This window comes from Equus asinus, chromosome 5, assembly GCF_041296235.1.
Source record: "Equus asinus isolate D_3611 breed Donkey chromosome 5, EquAss-T2T_v2, whole genome shotgun sequence".
Lineage (NCBI taxonomy): Eukaryota > Metazoa > Chordata > Mammalia > Perissodactyla > Equidae > Equus > Equus asinus.
In genome coordinates, this window is record NC_091794.1 from 75,335,192 (window position 1) to 75,354,113 (window position 18,922).

The 18,922-nt window shown below is 36.5% G+C and overlaps 1 protein-coding gene across 3 annotated transcripts in view; it reads left to right on the plus strand.

The window, feature by feature from the left end:
• Positions 1-18,922, plus strand: part of SPATA6 (spermatogenesis associated 6) — a 123,574-nt gene that overhangs the window by 66,659 nt on the left and 37,993 nt on the right. For 2 of the 3 annotated variants that reach the window (XM_044770748.2, XM_070509981.1), the window contains 2 exons: positions 11,058-11,242; positions 15,277-15,376. In XM_044770748.2, coding sequence (XP_044626683.2) covers positions 11,058-11,242; positions 15,277-15,376 — 285 coding nt within the window. The remainder of the gene's footprint in view (positions 1-11,057; positions 11,243-15,276; positions 15,377-18,922) is intronic. The other variant, XM_014845249.3, reaches the window with a different exon arrangement.

Sequence of the window (18,922 nt, forward strand, 5' to 3'; positions counted from 1 at the left end):
CCCTTACTCCTAGAATATTTGGGAAAAATGAATTTTATGAGAACTTTCAAAACTGAAGAGTTCTAATACCTCTTTAAAAGAGATAGGAAACCATCTTAGTGGAATTGAGAAGCAGACATGGCTTTAGGCAAAATTGTGAATGCATGTGGAATATATGGTTGATTGCTAGAAGCCTTACATCACTTTCAACATCCTCACATACCTAGCATTGCCTTATTACACTGGGTGCCTTTTGATTTACCAGAATAGGGACTTAATATGTCTTCCTAGACTCATGAAGCTAAGCGTTATGTCTTGCTCATTCTATCCTCGCTGGCTAGCAAGGCATATGGTATCGGATGGAGACTTACGTATTGTTTGAATGCATGAGTGAACATCACATCAAGTTCAGAGTTTTCTGTTTAGATTTCTCTGCTGCCTATAATTTAGCTTCTTCTGTTGCTCCTGAACTCACACACTCTGTTCCCATTATGTCATCACTATCCTTCTCATCCAAGTCATGTTTATATTTCTAGCTCTGTATTTTAACTCACCCAATTTATTATGGTAGTGCTAGGTGTTCTTACAAACTCTGGTATTTCAGTGTCATAACACAATAGAAATTATTTTTGTAATAGTCCGGTGCACCTGTGAAAGCACACCTGCTTCTTAGAAGCCTGGAACAAACAACTCCCTTCTTATATTCCATTACAAGAGCTAGTCACATGGCCATATCTAGAAGGAAGGGGAGGAGATATTTGTTCAGGGCGAATCTTCCTCAGCAGGGAAAAAAAAAAGAAAGAAAGAAAAGAAAAAGTCTTAATGGGTTTTTGTTGTTGCTCAAAGCCTTTTCCTGTCTTAACCTTGTACATTTCAGGGTCCACAAGGAGTTGGCTTTCACTTTTCCTGACCTGAGAACCCCTCAATTACTAGAATCTATCACTTCTACTCTCCAATCAGTCCATTCTTTCCTGAACTCATCACTTTCTTGAAATCTCTTGCTAAATACAAGTAAAAGCCAACATACACTGCTACTCTTGTCCTTTCCAGCAATATTCCTAGAGATATAAGCTTGAAAGTTATGTGGTCTATCCTCCAAGCTATTGCAGGCCACAGTTTTATTAAATATTTTGCCACTGCATTACATGGATCTTAAATTTTCCATCCTCAAATATCTATTCCCTTGCTTCCTGCACCCGACTGATAAGACAGTGCATATTTAGATTTATGTTAAAGCCAGTACAGTAAGCTACTGATTTCTGAATTGGTTGGGGTAATGCTATTTGCTATGGAAATAAACCTCCAGACTTCAGAAGGTTAATATAATAGAAATTTAGTTTTTATTCACATAATAGTTGGAGTGAGGCTGCTTTTGCTCTGCATGCTATTTTCTCCGTGCAGTGACCCATCTTATGACTTTGGCTTGCCCTGGAGCTTTGTTGTCCTCTTCACATGGTGGAAAATGAAGAAGAAGGTGAAGAAGGCATATCTTTTTCTTAAAAACCTTGGCCTGAATTGACACATAGCATTCTTGCCTACACTCTATTGCCAAGAACTAATCACGTGGCTATACCTAGATGCAAGGATTTCTTCTCAACAATAATTCTACTTTGGAGGAGGGAAAGATGAATTGTAGTGGAAAGCTGGCCATTCCTGCCACAGCTAGAATGTCTTGTCTCTCTCCCCTCCCAATTTCTCTCTTCCCCTTTAAGAAAGATGTGACTGAAACTCTATTATTTGGAAATAAAAATTTAGCAAAACTAGAAATTATCTCTGCCCTCGTGGATATTCACCATAATGAGGGAGACAGATATCAACAAAATCACAAAATCAATATATACTTGGAACTGTGATAAATGTCATGAGGGACATGTACACTAGCTTGGACATTTTATACTAAGGATTTGATCTGGTGAAGGAGGATGGAAAAAGCATCTTGAGGATTAGTGATTGCTCTGGAGCTCGGAAGATAAATAGGAATTCACTACATGAAAAGGAGGGAAGAACATGTGCAGGAGAAAAGGGGAAATAGCATTTATAAAGGTTCAGTGGCTAGGCAACTAAAAAACCAGTCTTACTAGAAGTGAAAGACATGGTATAAACTGAGGCTGGTATAGTGGATAGGAGTCAAATCTTTTAAGCCGTGTTAGGAATTTTGGCGATTATCTTAAGTACAATGGGAAGCAAATGAAATTGTTTTAAACAGCAGAATCACATGGTTGGATTTGTACTTTGAAAATATCATTCTTGCGTGCAGTATGGAAAATGGATTGGCTTGGGAAAAGACTGGGTACTAGCAGACAAGTTAGTAGTCAGTGTGAGAAACGGTGGTAGCTTCCTCTGCGTGGTGGGAGCGGAGGCGTATAGCAGTGGAGGTGTTAGACAGGATTAATGCTGATAGAAAAGTGGACTTAACAAATGGAAAAGATGTACTATGTTCTCGTAGAGAAAGACTCAATATCATAGAGATGTTCTTCTACTTAATTTGAAAATTAATAAGATCTCAATAAGAATATCTCTAAGGTTTTTTTTTTTAATTCCAGGAACTAGGCAAAAATAGCCAGGAAAACTTTGAAAGCAGGGAGCGTTGAAAGGAGCTGAGCCATGCAATGTTAAGAATGACTCTTAGATTCCTCATTTTCACAACTCGGTGTTTGATGACACCATTTATTGAGATAGGAAAATGTGTAAAGTCTGGTTTGGAGTTCACAGAATTCTGAATTCGGCAGCAAATTTCTGTTTATCTTGTTTAGACTTTGGAGAGTCTGACAGTGGCTTTCAGCTGAGAAACAGACCAGAGCTTAAAAATCAACCATATGGCATTTGTATTCTGAAGGAGATTTAATTTTAAGAAGTTATTAGCCTTTGTTTGTGGCAGGTCAGATGGGAAGGAAAGCAGACAGGAGGGAGGATAGGGATCTGAGGTAAGGGAGCAGCTCAGGACAGGACGTGAGGAAGCCTGGGATAAAGCCTGTTTCTTTCAAGTTAGGATGTGGGGGTACCTAAAAGAACTGTAACTTGAAATTTTCACATTTTTTTAATTTGCCTTGGCCAGCGATTTTTTTTTCCTGCGGGAGGTTTTTGTTTGTTTGTTTGTTTCCCAGCAAATCTTTTTAGGAAGCAATTTTTGGAATCTGAATTTGTTTTTTTGAAATTTTGTCATTCCAGTTAAGAAATGAAAACCATTGAATGTGTGGGATTTTGCTCCATTTCATTCTATGACATCTTTCAAACAAACGGTTTTGTTCGTATAAAAAATTCTCCAAAGTGGCCCCTGTAATTCTAAAATATCCTTAGTGAAATTAATGCTGTTTAGCATAATAAATGTGTGATTTAAAATTATAGTGTGAATACGTGTAAGAAGCTTGAATCCAACTTAAAGGAGACATGGACCTAAGCTGAAACACACACAGAAGAGTCTGGTGATATGTTGGTCAGTGTGTGGCTTGTATACCTTGTGTCTTGCGGCCCAGCCTAGTGGTTTGTGTCTTAAATTGGAGACCTGACAGATCTGCAATTCTGGGAAGACAGAAGGTTTAGAAGCAGTTTCTCCCAGAGGTGTTTTCTCCCATGGAGAAAATAAGAAAAAATTAAGGAAAGTTTTCATGATATTTTGACAAGTGACCCAGAGCAAAGTTTTTACTGTAAGGATTCTGGTATGATGAGGACGCCTGAGCCTGTCAGTCCTCGGGCCTGGCTCGAGGATGGATTTAGTAGCTTATGCCCGTTTACTTCCCTAAGAACGTCTTCTTATAGACTCACAACAAAAAGTGACAAAGACAGACAGAGACGTACTAGTGTTGTTAGTAATAAGACGCATTTCTACCTGGAATACAATTTTTCAAATATGATCAGATAAGGAAAAGATTACTAAAAGGGTTCTGCATCCCTGCAAGGCAAAATAGCTCAGCATTTGGGAGCTTTAACAAAAGGGAATTAGAGCCCAGACTCGACGCCAAGATTCACTCACCTCACCATTGTAGTCAGAGAGACCCTCCCAAGGAAAGAGGCTCAAGAAGTCTCAGAGGAAGGCACTACTTCTTAGTTGAGGGTCTTAGCTGTGACAGTAAGGGGAGTCTCTTGGGATCTTACTGAATTTCCAGGATTATTAACTGACAACTCACCAAAGACTGCCACAATAACTGAATAACCTGTTGATACCAAGCAAAGCTGAGTTTATGACATAGTGCAGTAAGGGAGGGCACCAACTTTAAAGTCTCAGTAGTGTCTCTAAAAGGGGAAGGTTAAGGAGAGATATTTAGTAAAGGGTTTCAGGGTCTGGACTCCAGTGTTTTATGATAGGGCTTTTATGAGGGAATCTAATTGGCAAAGTTTGTGATATAAAAGTTTAGGGGGCCAGCCCGGTGGCATAGTGGTTGGGTTTGTGCACTCTGCCTTGGTGGCCTGGGGTTTGCGGGTTCACATCCCGGGCATGAACCTGGCACTGCTCATTAAGCCATGCTGTGGCAGGATCCCACATAAAACAGAGGAAGATTGGCACAGATGTTAGCTCAGTGATAGTCTCCCTCAAGCAAAAAGAGGAAGATTGGCAACAGATGTTGGCTTAGGGCCAATCTTCCTCAGCACTTCCCCCCCCCACCCCCCTCCGGAAAAGTTTAGGATTAATGGACACAAAGGTTGGGTCTTAAAGCAAACCTTGATGAGCAAACAGTTATTGGATAAGGAAGGGATTTGTCCCGTTGAATGATCTGTTGTCCTGAGGAAGGAACTGTTTGCCCAGATTAAGAATCTATTGTTTCAAGAAGGAAGCTGATTGATGATTGAGCAGACTGTTGTTCAGGTAGATGATTTATGGGAAGTTCCTGAAGCAAATAGTGAAGTTATTACATGGTTTATAGCATTATTTTCCTGGCAAGAATTTCTTAGAACTGAGGTAAAATCGTGTTGGGGTAAATGAGCCTCAGTGCTTTATTCTGTTAAGCTGTGTGAATGCATGTGGTCTCGGTTCCCACGTCTTACTACAGTTATACATGCTTTTTCATTAATGTGTTACACATTGTTTGTTAGATTTATCCCTAGAAAACTTATAGTTTTGGTTCCCATTGTAAATAGTCTTTTATATAAAATTGCATTTTTTATGTTTTACTGATGTTTGAAAGTAATTTTTGTATAACATTCATGTCTTAGATGTTCTTGAATTTTTTTATAGAGGAAAACATATCATCTACAAATAGTGAATTTTATTTCTGCCTTTCAGATTATTTCTTTGTCTTGACTTACTAGAATCTGCAATACGATGTTGAATAGAGGTGGTGGTTGATAGTGGATGTGGCAGAGACATTTATTGTTATTGGCTATTCGGGTCCTCTCCCGTGTTTTCAAGCCCTCTTCTAGGTGTGTGGAGCCTATGGGCTAGCCAGTCGGCTGTGAGTGGAAATTATGTGGATCACTTCCAGGACGAGGCGTAGGACTGAACTGAATTCTCTCTCATTACGGTGACAATGAGGCCTTATATTCTGTGGTCCAGCTATAAGCTGTTCTGCATGTGTCATCAGCACGGGTCCTTGGGTAATTTTGTGAAGTGTAATTTCTCTTGCTAACCTGTATTACCATAAAGCACAGGTAAAAATGAACATTTATTATGTTAATCCACTGATTTTCAACTGTAATTTGCTACTGCAGCATAGCCTAATATGCTGCAGCATAGACTTAAATGGTGTGCATTCTTATCTTGATATTGTGTTTGATAGGATCATGATAAGTTTTACACCTAAGAATGTTGTTTGCAGTAGGTTTTTGTTAGATATCTCAGCAAGTTAAGGAAGTTCCCTTTGAAATTCCTTGTTTGGAAAGAATATCTATTTTTTAATTATGGGTGGATGTTGAATATCATTGAATGTGTTTTTTCAGCATCTATTGAATTGATAATGATTTTTTATAGTGAATTAATAGATTTTCTAATGATAACCCACCCTTGTATTCTTTGAGTAAACCCAACTTGGTTATGTTGTATTCTTTTTTTTTAAACATTACTGAATTTAGTGTGTTAATATTTTATTTCAGATTTTTTCCATTTATAGTCACTAGTAAGTCACTAGAGGGTGGTCTGTAATTACCTTTCATCTACTTTCCTTGAATGGTTTGGTAGCGTTGTTATGATTCACATCATAAAATTAGTTGGGGGATGTTTTCTTTCCTTCTTGGGAACAGTTTGTCAGTTTGCTCCTGAGCTCTGTGTATTGGCTTGTTGGTAGATTGGATTGTGAGCCCATCTTCTGTGGGACTTTCTTTATAGGCATCCAGTGAGGCTTGGGCTGTGGGACTTTTCCATTTGTCTCTGCCATGGATCTCATATGTCACTGGTCTGGGACCCCTCCCATTTAATAGCTGTTTGGCTTTGCTTCAGTTTCCTCTCTTGTAAAGTATAGATAATAAAAATACTTACCTCATAAGGTTGCTGTGAGGATTAAACAAGTTATTGACATAAATGCATAGAAGAGTGGTCTAGGAAGGGAGGGAATTTTCCCCCCGTAAGGATTGATACATTTAGGAATTACTTATCATTTTCATGGCATTATTTTGGAATTTTCTTCTAAATTCTTCTCCAGTGTAAAGAAAGTACATCTTCCTTAACCCAAACCAGATAGTTGAGCATATAGATTTTTAAAATGGATAACATAGGAACTGATCATTTGCTTGAAGTAGGATTCAAAAGGAAGGTTCTCAGCAAAATTGAGAAACTGATCTCAGTTACCAACATCTGCTTCTTTCCCTTTTGAACCCATCCTGAAAGTTGTACCTATATTGCACTTCTTTCCTACAATCCTTATTCTCTACTACTTGCCAGCTAATTCCATTAGAATTATTTGTATTTATTTCTTAAACTTTATGCCCCATGAGAAAGGAGAAATTTTAGAGCATGATGTGTAGTACAAAGCATTAAGTAGGCAGGTTTCCAACATATATTTGTTGGAGAAGTGAATTTCCTGGTTCCTATTATATACTTCGTGGTTAATTCTCTCTTCCATCAATTTGACCTAGAATTTCCTGTAAATATAAAAGTTTTATGGCCATTATTATGATTTAACTTGTGTAAGCAACTTTTCAGGAATCTTATTTCCTAAGTATGGTATAACCAAACTATTATATCACATATTTGAAAAATATGTCATTTACATAATTACATTTATATAATTACAATTAACTTAATGTATGAAATTTTCTTTTCTACCTGTCACAGTTTCAGATTGGCTTAAAAATATTAGACTTTTTATCTTGATACATTTCAACATTTGCAATGTTAGAATTGTTACATTTCTGAGATCTTAGAAAAGCCATTTAAAGAACTATTTCCATAAATGTAAACAAAAAAACCATGCTGAAATATGAAGATTTCTGTAAACAGAGGAAATAAATATTATTGTCTTTCATAATCCAAACCCTCTGCTTTGTGTTTTTGCTAATTTTATCTCATTTATTTTTTGTAGCAAATCTGTAAGATTATTTCCTTAGTGTGTAGATAAGGAAACTGAAGCTTAGAGAGAGTAAGTCACTTACTCAGGGTCACGTGACAAACAGGGATTTAACTCAGGTCTTTGGACTCTAAGCCAGTGTTCTGGAGGAGTCATCCAAGACATAAAACTCTTCTGTCATGAGCCAAAGAGATAATATTCAATTTGGAGTTTGAAAGTGGATAAGTAACCTATGGAAAACTCACAAGAGCCGTGGAAACGTTTCTTAAACTAAGTCTTGAGGTTGAAAGTTTGAAGTGAATTCTTACCAAAGACCCACCCCTCATTATACCTCCCAGTCCCCCATTTAGATTTAAAACTTCCCTGAACAAGTATTTGCTCTAATTCCATGGAAAGAATACATCCCAACTGTGTTCCCAGTGCATAATTATTTACCGTATACCTAGTTAGTTCTAATTTCCTTCCTCAGTGTTTTATCATTACTTGTTTTTTCACATCTCCCATTCCGGATTGTAATTTCTTTAAAGTCCCCGGTTATATTTATCTTTGATTGCTGTCTCCTACCTTGTTCAGTACTTTATACATAAAAGATGCTTAATAAATGTTGGATAGTGTTGAGTTACAGCATTTAAGGTTCTCTACCATGTGCCCCTCTCCACCTCTAAAATATTCTCTCCTGTTACTTTCCTATAGAGATAGCCAAGTGATTGTAGTCATTATCTTTCCTGGTGCCCTTTTCCCAGTTCTGAATGCCCTTTCTCCCCCTGATCTCTACTTATAGCCTTAATTCCCATCTCACCTCCTCCCTAGGACCTCCACCAATCGACCATTAGAAGTCTTTGAATTTCCTTCTGCAGTTATTGTCATTAGGACATATTTGACACTTAATGTATCTCATTGTCAGTTATCTTTGTGTTTGTGCCCTGTCTTATCTGGATTGTGAGTTCAAATCCCTGTACTTCTCTAGATCTGAGTATTAGCTAACATATTATTTCTTCAAGAGATTCTCAATGAATATTCGATAAATAGAGAAAAAGTCAGTTATTGTTACCTGGAAGAGGCTTATTTAAAGCATTGCTGACTAGTTTGGGGTGAAATTTTAGTATTCAAAAAATGAGATGATCTGCTAGCTAACATGACTCAATTGGCAATGAAATTAATGAAGAGAAACTCATCTCTCAACTATAAGCCAGGTGGCTTATATTCAAATATAATTCTAGAAACAGCATTATGGCACTTTTTTTCTGTCCTATCAGTCTTCTAATATGTACTCTTACATTTGTTGATCATGGACCTCTTTGATCTTATTTTTGACATTCACTGTGTTTTTACTTTGTGTCTGTGAACAGCTAATAATGGAGAAATTTTTAATTTTTTCAATCTATGTCACATATTTCTTGGTCAGTTATTTGGGACTGTAACTGAGTCATTTGAATTACACGCTACTTGTTTCTGGGATGAAAGCTTGATTCTCTCAGCTGACTGGTGACTCACCATATGTTGCTGTAATTCTGGAAAGCAGTGAAAATTGTGATAGTGTTGAAGCAAAAAGCTGTGTTGGACTGATATTTTAATAATAAATGACTTATATTTATTGTATAACTCATTTGTACACCTAGAAATTCTGCAAGATACTTTAAATAAATGATAGAAGCTCTATGACGTAGCTGTTACCAACCCTACTTTACGTAGGAGGGAAATGAGTCTGAGAAAGATTAGGTAGCTTTCTTAAAGGTCAAATTGACCTTCTTAAAGGTCAAATATTTAGTAAATAGGACTGCTGGAACAGTTCACAAAGGCAGGGACTTCGTTGTCTTCACTGCTGTAGTCCTAACACTTAACACAGTGACTGGAAGTTAAACATTTGTTAAATTAATGTAATTCCTTCCTCTCATTCTCTGTTGAACTCAACTCCAGATTATCACTCCCATCACTCCATCAGAGCCACTCTTGTTGATATTACTGATGACCTCCCTATTACTGAAATCCAAAGCCCATTCTCAGTCTTTTCTAACTTGACCTATCTGCAATATTTGACCCAGTTCATTACTCCCCTCCCTTGAAATACATTGTTTAATTGGCTTCTAGAATGACACATTCTCCTGTTTCTTCCCCTCCTTCCCTGGCCACTCCTCAGTTTGTTTCCCAGCCTCTAAATAATGGGGTATTCCCAGAGCTCAGTCTTCAGACATTTCTTCTTTCATTTTACTCTCACTTTCTTTGGTGATGCCTGGTGCCATATCTTTAAATACCATTTAGACTCTCGTAATTACCAATTTATATGTTTATCCTAGACTCTTCCCTGAACTCCACTCTAATATGTTAGACGATTAATAGATATGTGAAACTCAACATGTTTAAAACCAGATTCCTTGTATCTTCCTCTTCTGCCCTTCCAGTTGGAAGAATATAACTAAATCATGCAAACGCAGCTCTTCCAGTTGGTTAGGCCGAAACACTTTGGTGTTATCTTTGACAGCTAATTCATCAACAAATTCTCTTGGCTCTATCTTTGAAGTACCATCTGAATCTGATCACTTTTCACCTCCTTTGCTATCACTCAGATCTAAGCCAGCATTCTTTTCCATATTTTGTTGTAATAGTTTCCAGCTGATTTCCTTGCCTCTGCCCTTGGCCCCTCTATAGACTGTTCTTAACATAGTGGCAAAGGAGATCTTATTTAAAAAAAAAAAGAAAGAAAGAAAGAAAAGAGCATATTTTTCTCTATTAAGAATAGAAGCCTAAATCCTTAAAATCTACCTTTTTGACCTTATCTCCTACTATTCAGTCCAGCCCTACTGGCTTTCTTGCTATTTCTGATATATAAGGCATGCCCTCCACCCACCCCACAGGATCTTTGCGTTTATTCTTTTCTCTTTCTAGAATGCTCTTCCCACAGATGTCCCATGACTTAGGTCATGTGGTCTTTACTAAGGTCTTCAGGCCTTTACTCCTTAGGTCTTTCTTTACTAAGACATTCTCTTCCCTGTGAGGTCCCCATGGACTATCCCATTTCAAATTACAGCTCCTCCCTATATACCCTTCCCACCCTACCTGTTCAGCACTTCTCTTCTCTTTTCCTGCCTTGTTTTCTCCCCATGGTATTTATCATTCTTTGACATACTATATATTTTACCTGTTTATCTTGGGGTGTGTGTGTGTTTTTAAACCTCTCTTTCCTTACTAAAATGTGTATTTTACTAGAATGTAAGTTCCACAAGGGAAGAAATTTATTAATTTGTCTATCCTGATTTATTTATTTGTCCCCAGAACATATGAAGCAATGAATGAATATTGGGGCTGGAATTCCATTTTGTTTGTCCTCATCGTTAGACTAGGCTGTCGTTAGTTTATGTGTATTTGTCCTTTGTTGTACATGTACACCCCTACCTTTACCCCACCCCTACTCAAAAGCCTTTAGAATTGATAAAAATTTTATGAATTTTAGACATGTGGAAGGAACAATCCAGATGTATTTAATGGTTAATCATGGAGTGGTAATAATGACTGCTACGTTCTGAAATTTATTTTCAAATATAGCTGTGGTATCATACTTGGTTTCTTTACTTTTCCAAAGGGGTATGTGTGGGGGTGTATAGTCTTAATGTATATATTATGTTTATCCATATGTAATTTTTTAAACAGGTTATCAGGACCTCCCATGGGAGAGACTTCGACGACCCTCTGGAAAGATGTGATGAGTATTTGAGCTCGAGGTCGTGTGGCAAGCCCCAGCATTCGGCGAGGACCTTACTAGTCCATTCAGCACCCTCAACAATGCCCAAGCATTCTCCAAGCCCTGTGCTAAACCGAGCTTCTCTCAGGGAAAGGTAATGCTTAGTCTCATGTCTGTGCTAATATTTTTGAATAATAATCATTAGAAAAGAAAAAGCAGCAAATATGTATGTGAAATGATTATTTGTAAAAGGATAATTTGATTTTAAGAGGCTTACTTGTTTTTGTTTAGGACATATGGCATTGTTCCACAGTGTTAGATACTCCTCCCAGCCTAGTTCTCTTGAAGTGAGTTTATTAACTATTAGTGAGTTTGTTGAATAGGGTCACTTTAACCTTAATTGAATACTGTTGTTCATAAAAGTGAAAAATAGAATATGTGATATATGTGATTGTTTTTAGTAGATCCATAGAGATTTACTATTATAGGCATGGCTTCTGTAGAATAATAGCATAGGTTAGGACCAGTCCCGGTGGCCTAGTGGTTGAGTTTTGGCACACTCCGCTTCAGTGGCCTGGGTTTGGTTCCCGGGCACAGACCTACACCACTCAGCAGCAGCCATACTGTGGCAGTGGCTCACATACGAAAAGTAGAGGAAGACTGGCAACAAATGTCAGCTCAAGGAGAATCTTCCTCAGCAAAGAAAAGAACAAGCATAAGTTATATTTTCCTTTTAGTGATAATGATGCTGCTGTTATTGTTGGTGAATGGTATCTAGTTTGCTCACATAGCCTCCCCTCAACTCCCCAAGAGAATCTTAATCATGTATAGATTCCAGCTCTCCCTCTAAAAATACTTTGGCAACCAAAATTAGATACTTGTTATAATTTGAATATGAAAGATATAATTCCTGTTCATCTGTTTTTGTTGTTGTTGAATCCAAGTTGGACATTCCTTACTTCTCTCACAAGTGGTTAGTAACATAGAAAATAAAAGTTGTCATAAATTTAAAAAAAGACATAAAATAACAACCCTGGGTTTTAAAAACATGTTATAGAAATTTGAAAACCTAAGAGATATACCATCAACAACATGGAAATAAAACCTCTCTCTACTGGTGGTATCAGAAAGCTGAAGTAGCACACTAAATTCCTACGGAATATTAGGGCCATCATGCTTGACAAAGTGTAAATTAACTGTGGAGAGTCTCTCAAAAGTTCATCTCAAAACTGATGATTCAAATAAGGGTGTGTCAATTTGGCGGCTGTATTAAAACATCCCTCTTGTGCCAGATAGGTTTGTCTGTTTCCTCATCAGCTCTAAGCATTCCAGATGCCTAGATGGAGGTATGCTGGAGGCCCTAATGCTGAGATAGGGAGTTTTGATGAATGTTGCTTCAAGTTGATTAGAATCATGCCTATTGGGATCCCCAAGTTCAGATAGATGGATGGATAGATAAAAAGATGTATCTATATATTTATAGAGGGAGATATATATCTATGCATCTTTAGGCTTCAAAAGTTCAGGAGAAGCTCTTGAGAAGCTTTTCTGCTGAAGTCTGGTCTTGCATCTCAGTATCAGGGGACTTTCTCTGATCTCCCTGTCTGCTCACATGTTCAGACACATAGTTGGTGCTGCCCTCTTTTTACCTGCTTTTAGAATTAAGGACTTGTGGTTTGGTTGATTAGGTTCTTTGCCATATTGGTAGGTTTTCAAGAATTTTTTTACCTGTATCTCCTTGAAATATGTTTTTATAAGTGTTGTTTCATTTTTTTACCTTTTCGCATATTTTGCAGAACTCTGCACTTGTCTACCACTATAGTACTATATCAGTTTTAGTCTTGTGTTATTTTTCCCTTGTGTATAATTTTCTCCCAGCTTTTGAGGCTTGTCCCTTTGCAGGTTGATAAATTCTTCATTGAGCCTATCTTCAAAAATTCTTCATTGAGGATAGCTAAGTCACCTGTCCCTTTTTCATAAAGGGGATGGCTTAGAGTAGATAGTGGCATTTACACGGTTATTTTGATGCTGGATGGTAGACGTGGCTAAGTTCTTTGCTAGAAGGAAATGAGTGATTCTAAATATTAAACATTATCTATTTTACCTATGAGTTGAGGAAGGTAGAGATATTTTTTAAACTAAAAGAATATAATGGCAATTTAGTTTTGAATTTATCTAAATAAATAAAGTTTCATTGGAGTACTCTCTAGGGTAAATAAACTTTTTTACTTTCACTAAGATAGAACACCTCTACTTTGAGTGTATTTTCTAAAAAAGATCTCAATTTCATCTATAAAGGAAAATAAAATGTCTTTAAGATGTATTGCTAGGAACAAAAATATTTTGTTCTTTTTAGTACACTCAGTACCGCATCCTTAAGTATAAGACATTCTCTGATCTGGCTTTTTAGGTCACTGAGGAATATGCTTACAGGGTGTTTATATAATCTATTGGAATCCATAAACAATTTAAACCGATGTAAATGTAGATTGTAAATCCCAGGCAAAATTGGGAGTATGAGAGAACATACAGGTATAGTTTATCTGGGTAAATATTCATTAAAATTAAATATTTTCCTCTAAGATTGCTGTAAAATGCTGACTCCTTAATCATGTATATGAATAAACAGACTTTTGAAAACTTTATCAGTGACTCTAAGCAAATGAATTTCTTTTTATAGTGAAGGTGCTTTTTGCTTTAAGCTCATTTAAAACATACCTCCAGTAGAGTCAGTACACTATAAAATGGTTTCAATTTTGATTATGTGTTAGATTTCAGAAGCAGTTTTCTCCTCAAAGTATAAAAATTAATATTATGACATAATTTCTATTAGCCTGCAGAGTTATTACTAAAATCACACTAAGAAATACTGCAAATCTCATTAAAAAGGAGCTGATATGCTTTTAATCATGCTTAAGGTTTCGATTTTTATAAATGGAATTCGAGGGCTTGGCAGTCATTTCTTAGACCACAGCACAGACTAGTGGATCTTTGTGTAGTATTATTGAAGAGATCCCCTTGAAGCTGCCTATTTGGATCTCAGATTTTCAAGATGTGTTACATATGTAGCAAATAACAAAGTCTGCCAGTATATTTGCATGGATGCAATAACTCTTCCTTTTGCCAATGCAGGAGATTAAAATTTAGATATAGTTGATCATCCATTATTAATTAATTGCATTCTTTAAAACAGATTATGTAAATCATTTATCCTGTTAATAGTTAATACTTTCTGTAAACGTAATATTGTAACTTTGTAAGAACAAACTGGGAGATAAAAAGGCAAACTTTTAAGCAACCTATTAGCATTTTAGTACTCATTCCTTTATAAAGGAATTTTCACGAACACTTCATATAGATGCATTATAATCAGATGGATCTGGAAATTTTCATTATTACTTGTATAAAGCAAATAGAGTAGCCTAATTATACTAATGCCAGTTTTGAGTTTGGGAAGGGCCTAAAGAAGAGGAATGGTAGGTTTATTTCTTCTTTGACGTCTTTAATTCCAGCACTCAGACTCTTAAGTCATATTTTTCTTTCCTATTTTTCAATATTTGTATTTTTTTAAATACACTTAATACACTTTCTCTTAGCTGGGACTAGACAAGTGCCATCGTCTGTGCTGGGACAGGATCATTCCATTTTTCTGTTCCCCTGTGTTCTGAAGGAATAAGAATGTTGTTGGATTCTAAATAATATTTTCGTCTAGTATAAACAGTTTGTTAGATAAAATTAGTTTTATTTTTCTGTATGCAGAAAGGAATTTCTTCCACATAGTTTGAGAGTATGATTAAATTACTGGAAAAGAAGAACTAATTTTAAAGGTGCTATGCATGAAATACTGTTCTGGTATGAAAATCTACATCTTTATTTAGAGATAAAGCTCTAAAGAATTATGTGTGGAAATTAAAACGGTCAGATATATATGTTTGCTCTCCCCAAAGCACGTCAAACTCTGTTATTATGACTGTTTCCTTATCGTCAGGACTTAATTCTGCAGCTGAGAAGCGGCGCCTGATTCCGGATCTGCCGCTCGTCCTTGGTCAGAGGAAGAAAATATGTTATTATAATCTTTATATGTTGTCACATAGGAATAAGGAAAAAATGACTTTCTGTCTGGCATTTGGAAAGATTTATTTTTCTCTCCCTCTGGCTACAAGTCATCTTTGTTTTTTATGCCTACAGATTCCATTCTGATTGGTGTTCACCTTCAAACTGCGATGAGATCCATGACCGGGTAAAAAATGTCTTGAAATCACATCAGGCTCATCAAAGACATTTATATGTTAGTTTCTAAAACTTTCTCTTGAAGGCTTTTTATAATTGGGATGGAAAACCACCCAAGATGCTTAAAGCTTGCAATATTTAATCGCTGGGAAGGAAAAGATACAACCTTCATTTGATGGAAGTCAATGGTTTTGCTAAAGGCAACATATCTAACTTCCTGCCCGATCTGAGTCATTATGCAAAATGCTTGCCACAGATCTTCTGAACTATACACAATGTTAGTGATAATCTCAGAAAGAGTCAGTAAGTAATGACTTTATGATAATTTTTTCACAGCCTTCGAAATATGGGAACTCTTGTTTTGTGGCCCAGTATAAAGCAATTCTATTTTCTGCAAATAGGATTTGATTCTAAATGGTAAAATGAGAGAGGGGTTGAGAAATATGTATTTTGGAGCAGCTTCCCAGCTGATTTTTATGTTAATTAAATATTTTAAAAAGGAAAGGAGCAGGTCAGGTTTATCAGGTTTAATATTAGAGAACATCAACATGAGCATATTTTTTTATATAAGGCAAATAAACATATACATGAATGACAGCTCGGAAATAATTACAGGATATTCTCTTTGTGTTTGATATCTTGTGTTAGTAGTTAGTTTAAAAACAATTATTTATCATGAGTCATGTTGGGCACTAAACTTGGTCCTGGGGATTGTAACTGGATTATGTGACATGGGCATCAGTTTGTACCATTTTAAGTTTCTATATACATACTGTTTTTAAATTAAACTTGTTTCTAAAGCAGAATATACATATAGAAATGCACATATCATAAGTAATAGCTTCATGATTTATAATAAAATCAACAGATTCATGTAAATTATCTACCAGATCAAGAAACAAAACATTATCAGCTCTGCATTGGTCTCTCCTTTTTCCGCCCTCTAAGGGTAAACATTATCCTAACTTCTCATAGCAAGATTAGGATTGCGTGTGTTGATCGTCTTATAAATGACATTCTACAGTGTCTATTCCTTTTTTTTTTTTTTACCTGTTTCACTTTATTTTTGCATTTCAGACATTTTTGTCATACAGACATCTTGTTATATAGTTCTTCACTCTTGTGCTGTACGGTATTTCATTGTGTGAAAATACGGCCGATGATTTATTCATTCCTCTGTTGATGGACATGTGGGTTGTTTCTGGTTTGGGTCTTCATAGAGCTGCTATCAGCAGCTTGTGCTATCCTTGGGTAACATTGTATAAATTGTATCTGGATATGTAGCTACCACTGGAATTGCTCAGTCATAGAGTGTATGTCCATTCAGTTTTGGTAGACACTGCCAAAGAATTTTCCAAGTGATTTTTAACAGGTTACACTCCCACTACCAGCGTGTGTGAGTTCTACTTGTTCCACATCCTCACTACTGGTTGATAGGTTGTGTGTGTGTGTGCTTGTATATATTTTCATTTTGGCAATTTGATAGGTAAAAAGTAGTTTATCACATAATGGTTTTAATTTAGTTTCCTGAGCTTTAGTAAATATGTTTATTGGCTATTTGAATATCTTCTTTTGTGAGCATTCAAGTCATTTGCCCATTTTTGTACTGCGTTTTCTCCCTTTCTTTTTTGATTTGTTAGGAGTTCCATATAGATTCTTGATATGAGTTCTTAGTCAGATATATGTTTTGCAATTTTCTCTTCCCACTCTGTCTCTTGCCTTTTCATTCTCTTAATGGTATCTTTTTTTTTTTATTGAGTTATTGATAGGTTACAATCTTGTGAAATTTCAATTGTACGTTAATGTTTATCAGTCATGTTGTAGGTGCACCACTTCACCCTTTGTGCCCACCCCCCACCCCACCTTTCCCCTGGTAGCCACTAAACTGTTCTTGGTCCATAGTTTTAAATTCCTCATATGAGTGGAGTCATACACAGATTATCTTTCTCTCGCTGGCTTATTTCACTTAGCATAATTCCCTCAAGGTCCATCCCTGTTATTGCAAATGGAATGATTTTGTTCTGTTTTGCAGCTGAGTAGTATTCCATTGTATATATGTACCACATCTTCTTTATCCATTCGTCTGTTGATGGGCACTTAGGTTGCTTCCACGTCTTGGCTATTATAAACAGTGCTGCAATAAACATTGGGGTGCACAGGACTTTTGGGATTGCTGACTTCAGGCTCTTTGGATAAATTCATTCTCTTAATGGTATCTTTTAATGAAAAGTTCTTTTTTTATTTTTAAGATTTTTTTTATTAAGGTAACGTTGGTTTATAACGTTATATATTTCAGGTGTTGCCGTCAGTCACTGTACACATGTTCCCCTTTATTCCTTTCACTCAACCCTCACCCCCTTCCCTTCTGGTAACCACCAATCTGTTCTCTGTATCTGTGTTTGTTTGTTTATCTTCCATCTATGAGTGAAATCATATGGTATTTGTCTTTCTCAATCTGGCTTATTTTGCTTAGCATAATACGCTCAAGGTCCATCCATGTTGTTGCAAATGGCAAGATTTCATCTCTTTATGGCTTTTATATATGACTATGTGCGTGTGTATATATATACACACCACATCTTTTTTATCCAATCATCTGTTGATGGGCACTTAGTTTGCTTCCAAGTCTTGGCTATTGTGTATAATGCTGCTGTGAACATAGAGGTGCATGTATCTTTTTAAATTAGTGTTTTCATGTTCTTTCGATAAATACCCAGAAGTGGAATAGCTGGATCATATGGTATTTCTATTTTTAATTTTTGGAGGAATCTCCATACTATTTTCCATAGTGGCTGCACCAGTTTACATTCCCACCAGCGGTGTATGAGGGTTTCCTTTTCTCCACATCCTCTCCAACTCTTATTTCTTGCTTTTTTAATTTCTTGCCCTTCTGATGGGCATGAGGTGATATCTCCTTGTAATTTTGATTTGCATTTCCCTAATAATTAGTGATGTTGAACATCTTTTTATGTGCCTGTTGGCCATCTGTGTATCTTCTTTGGAAAAAGATCTGTTAATATCCTCTGCACTTTTCTTTTTTTTTGAGGAAGATAAGCCCTGAGCTAACATCCACTGCCAATCCTCCTCTCTTTGCTGAGGAAGATTGGCCTGAGCTAACATCTGTCCCCATCTTCCTCTATTTTGTATGTGGGATGCTTGCCACAGCATGGTTTGATAAGTGGTGCGAGTCCAAACTCCAGATCCAAACCTATAAACCCCAGGTTACCAAAGTGGAGCATGTAAACTTAACTGCCATGCCACTGGGCAGGCCTTGTCTACCCATTTTTTGGTAGAGTAGTTTGTTTTTTTGTTGTTGAGTTGTATGAATTCTTTATGTATTTTGGAATTTAACCCTTTGTTGGATATATGATTTGCAAATATTTTCTCCCAGTGGTGGGTTGTCTTTTTGTTTTGTTGATGGTTTCCTTTGCTGTACAGAAGCTTTTTAGCTTGCTTTGGTCCCACTTGTTTATTTTTTGTTTCCCTTGCCTGAGGAAACATGGTATTCAGAAAGATACTGCTAAGACCAATGTCAAAAAGCATACTGCATATGTTTTCTTCTACGAGTTTTATGATTTCAGGTCTTACTTTCAAGTCTTTAATC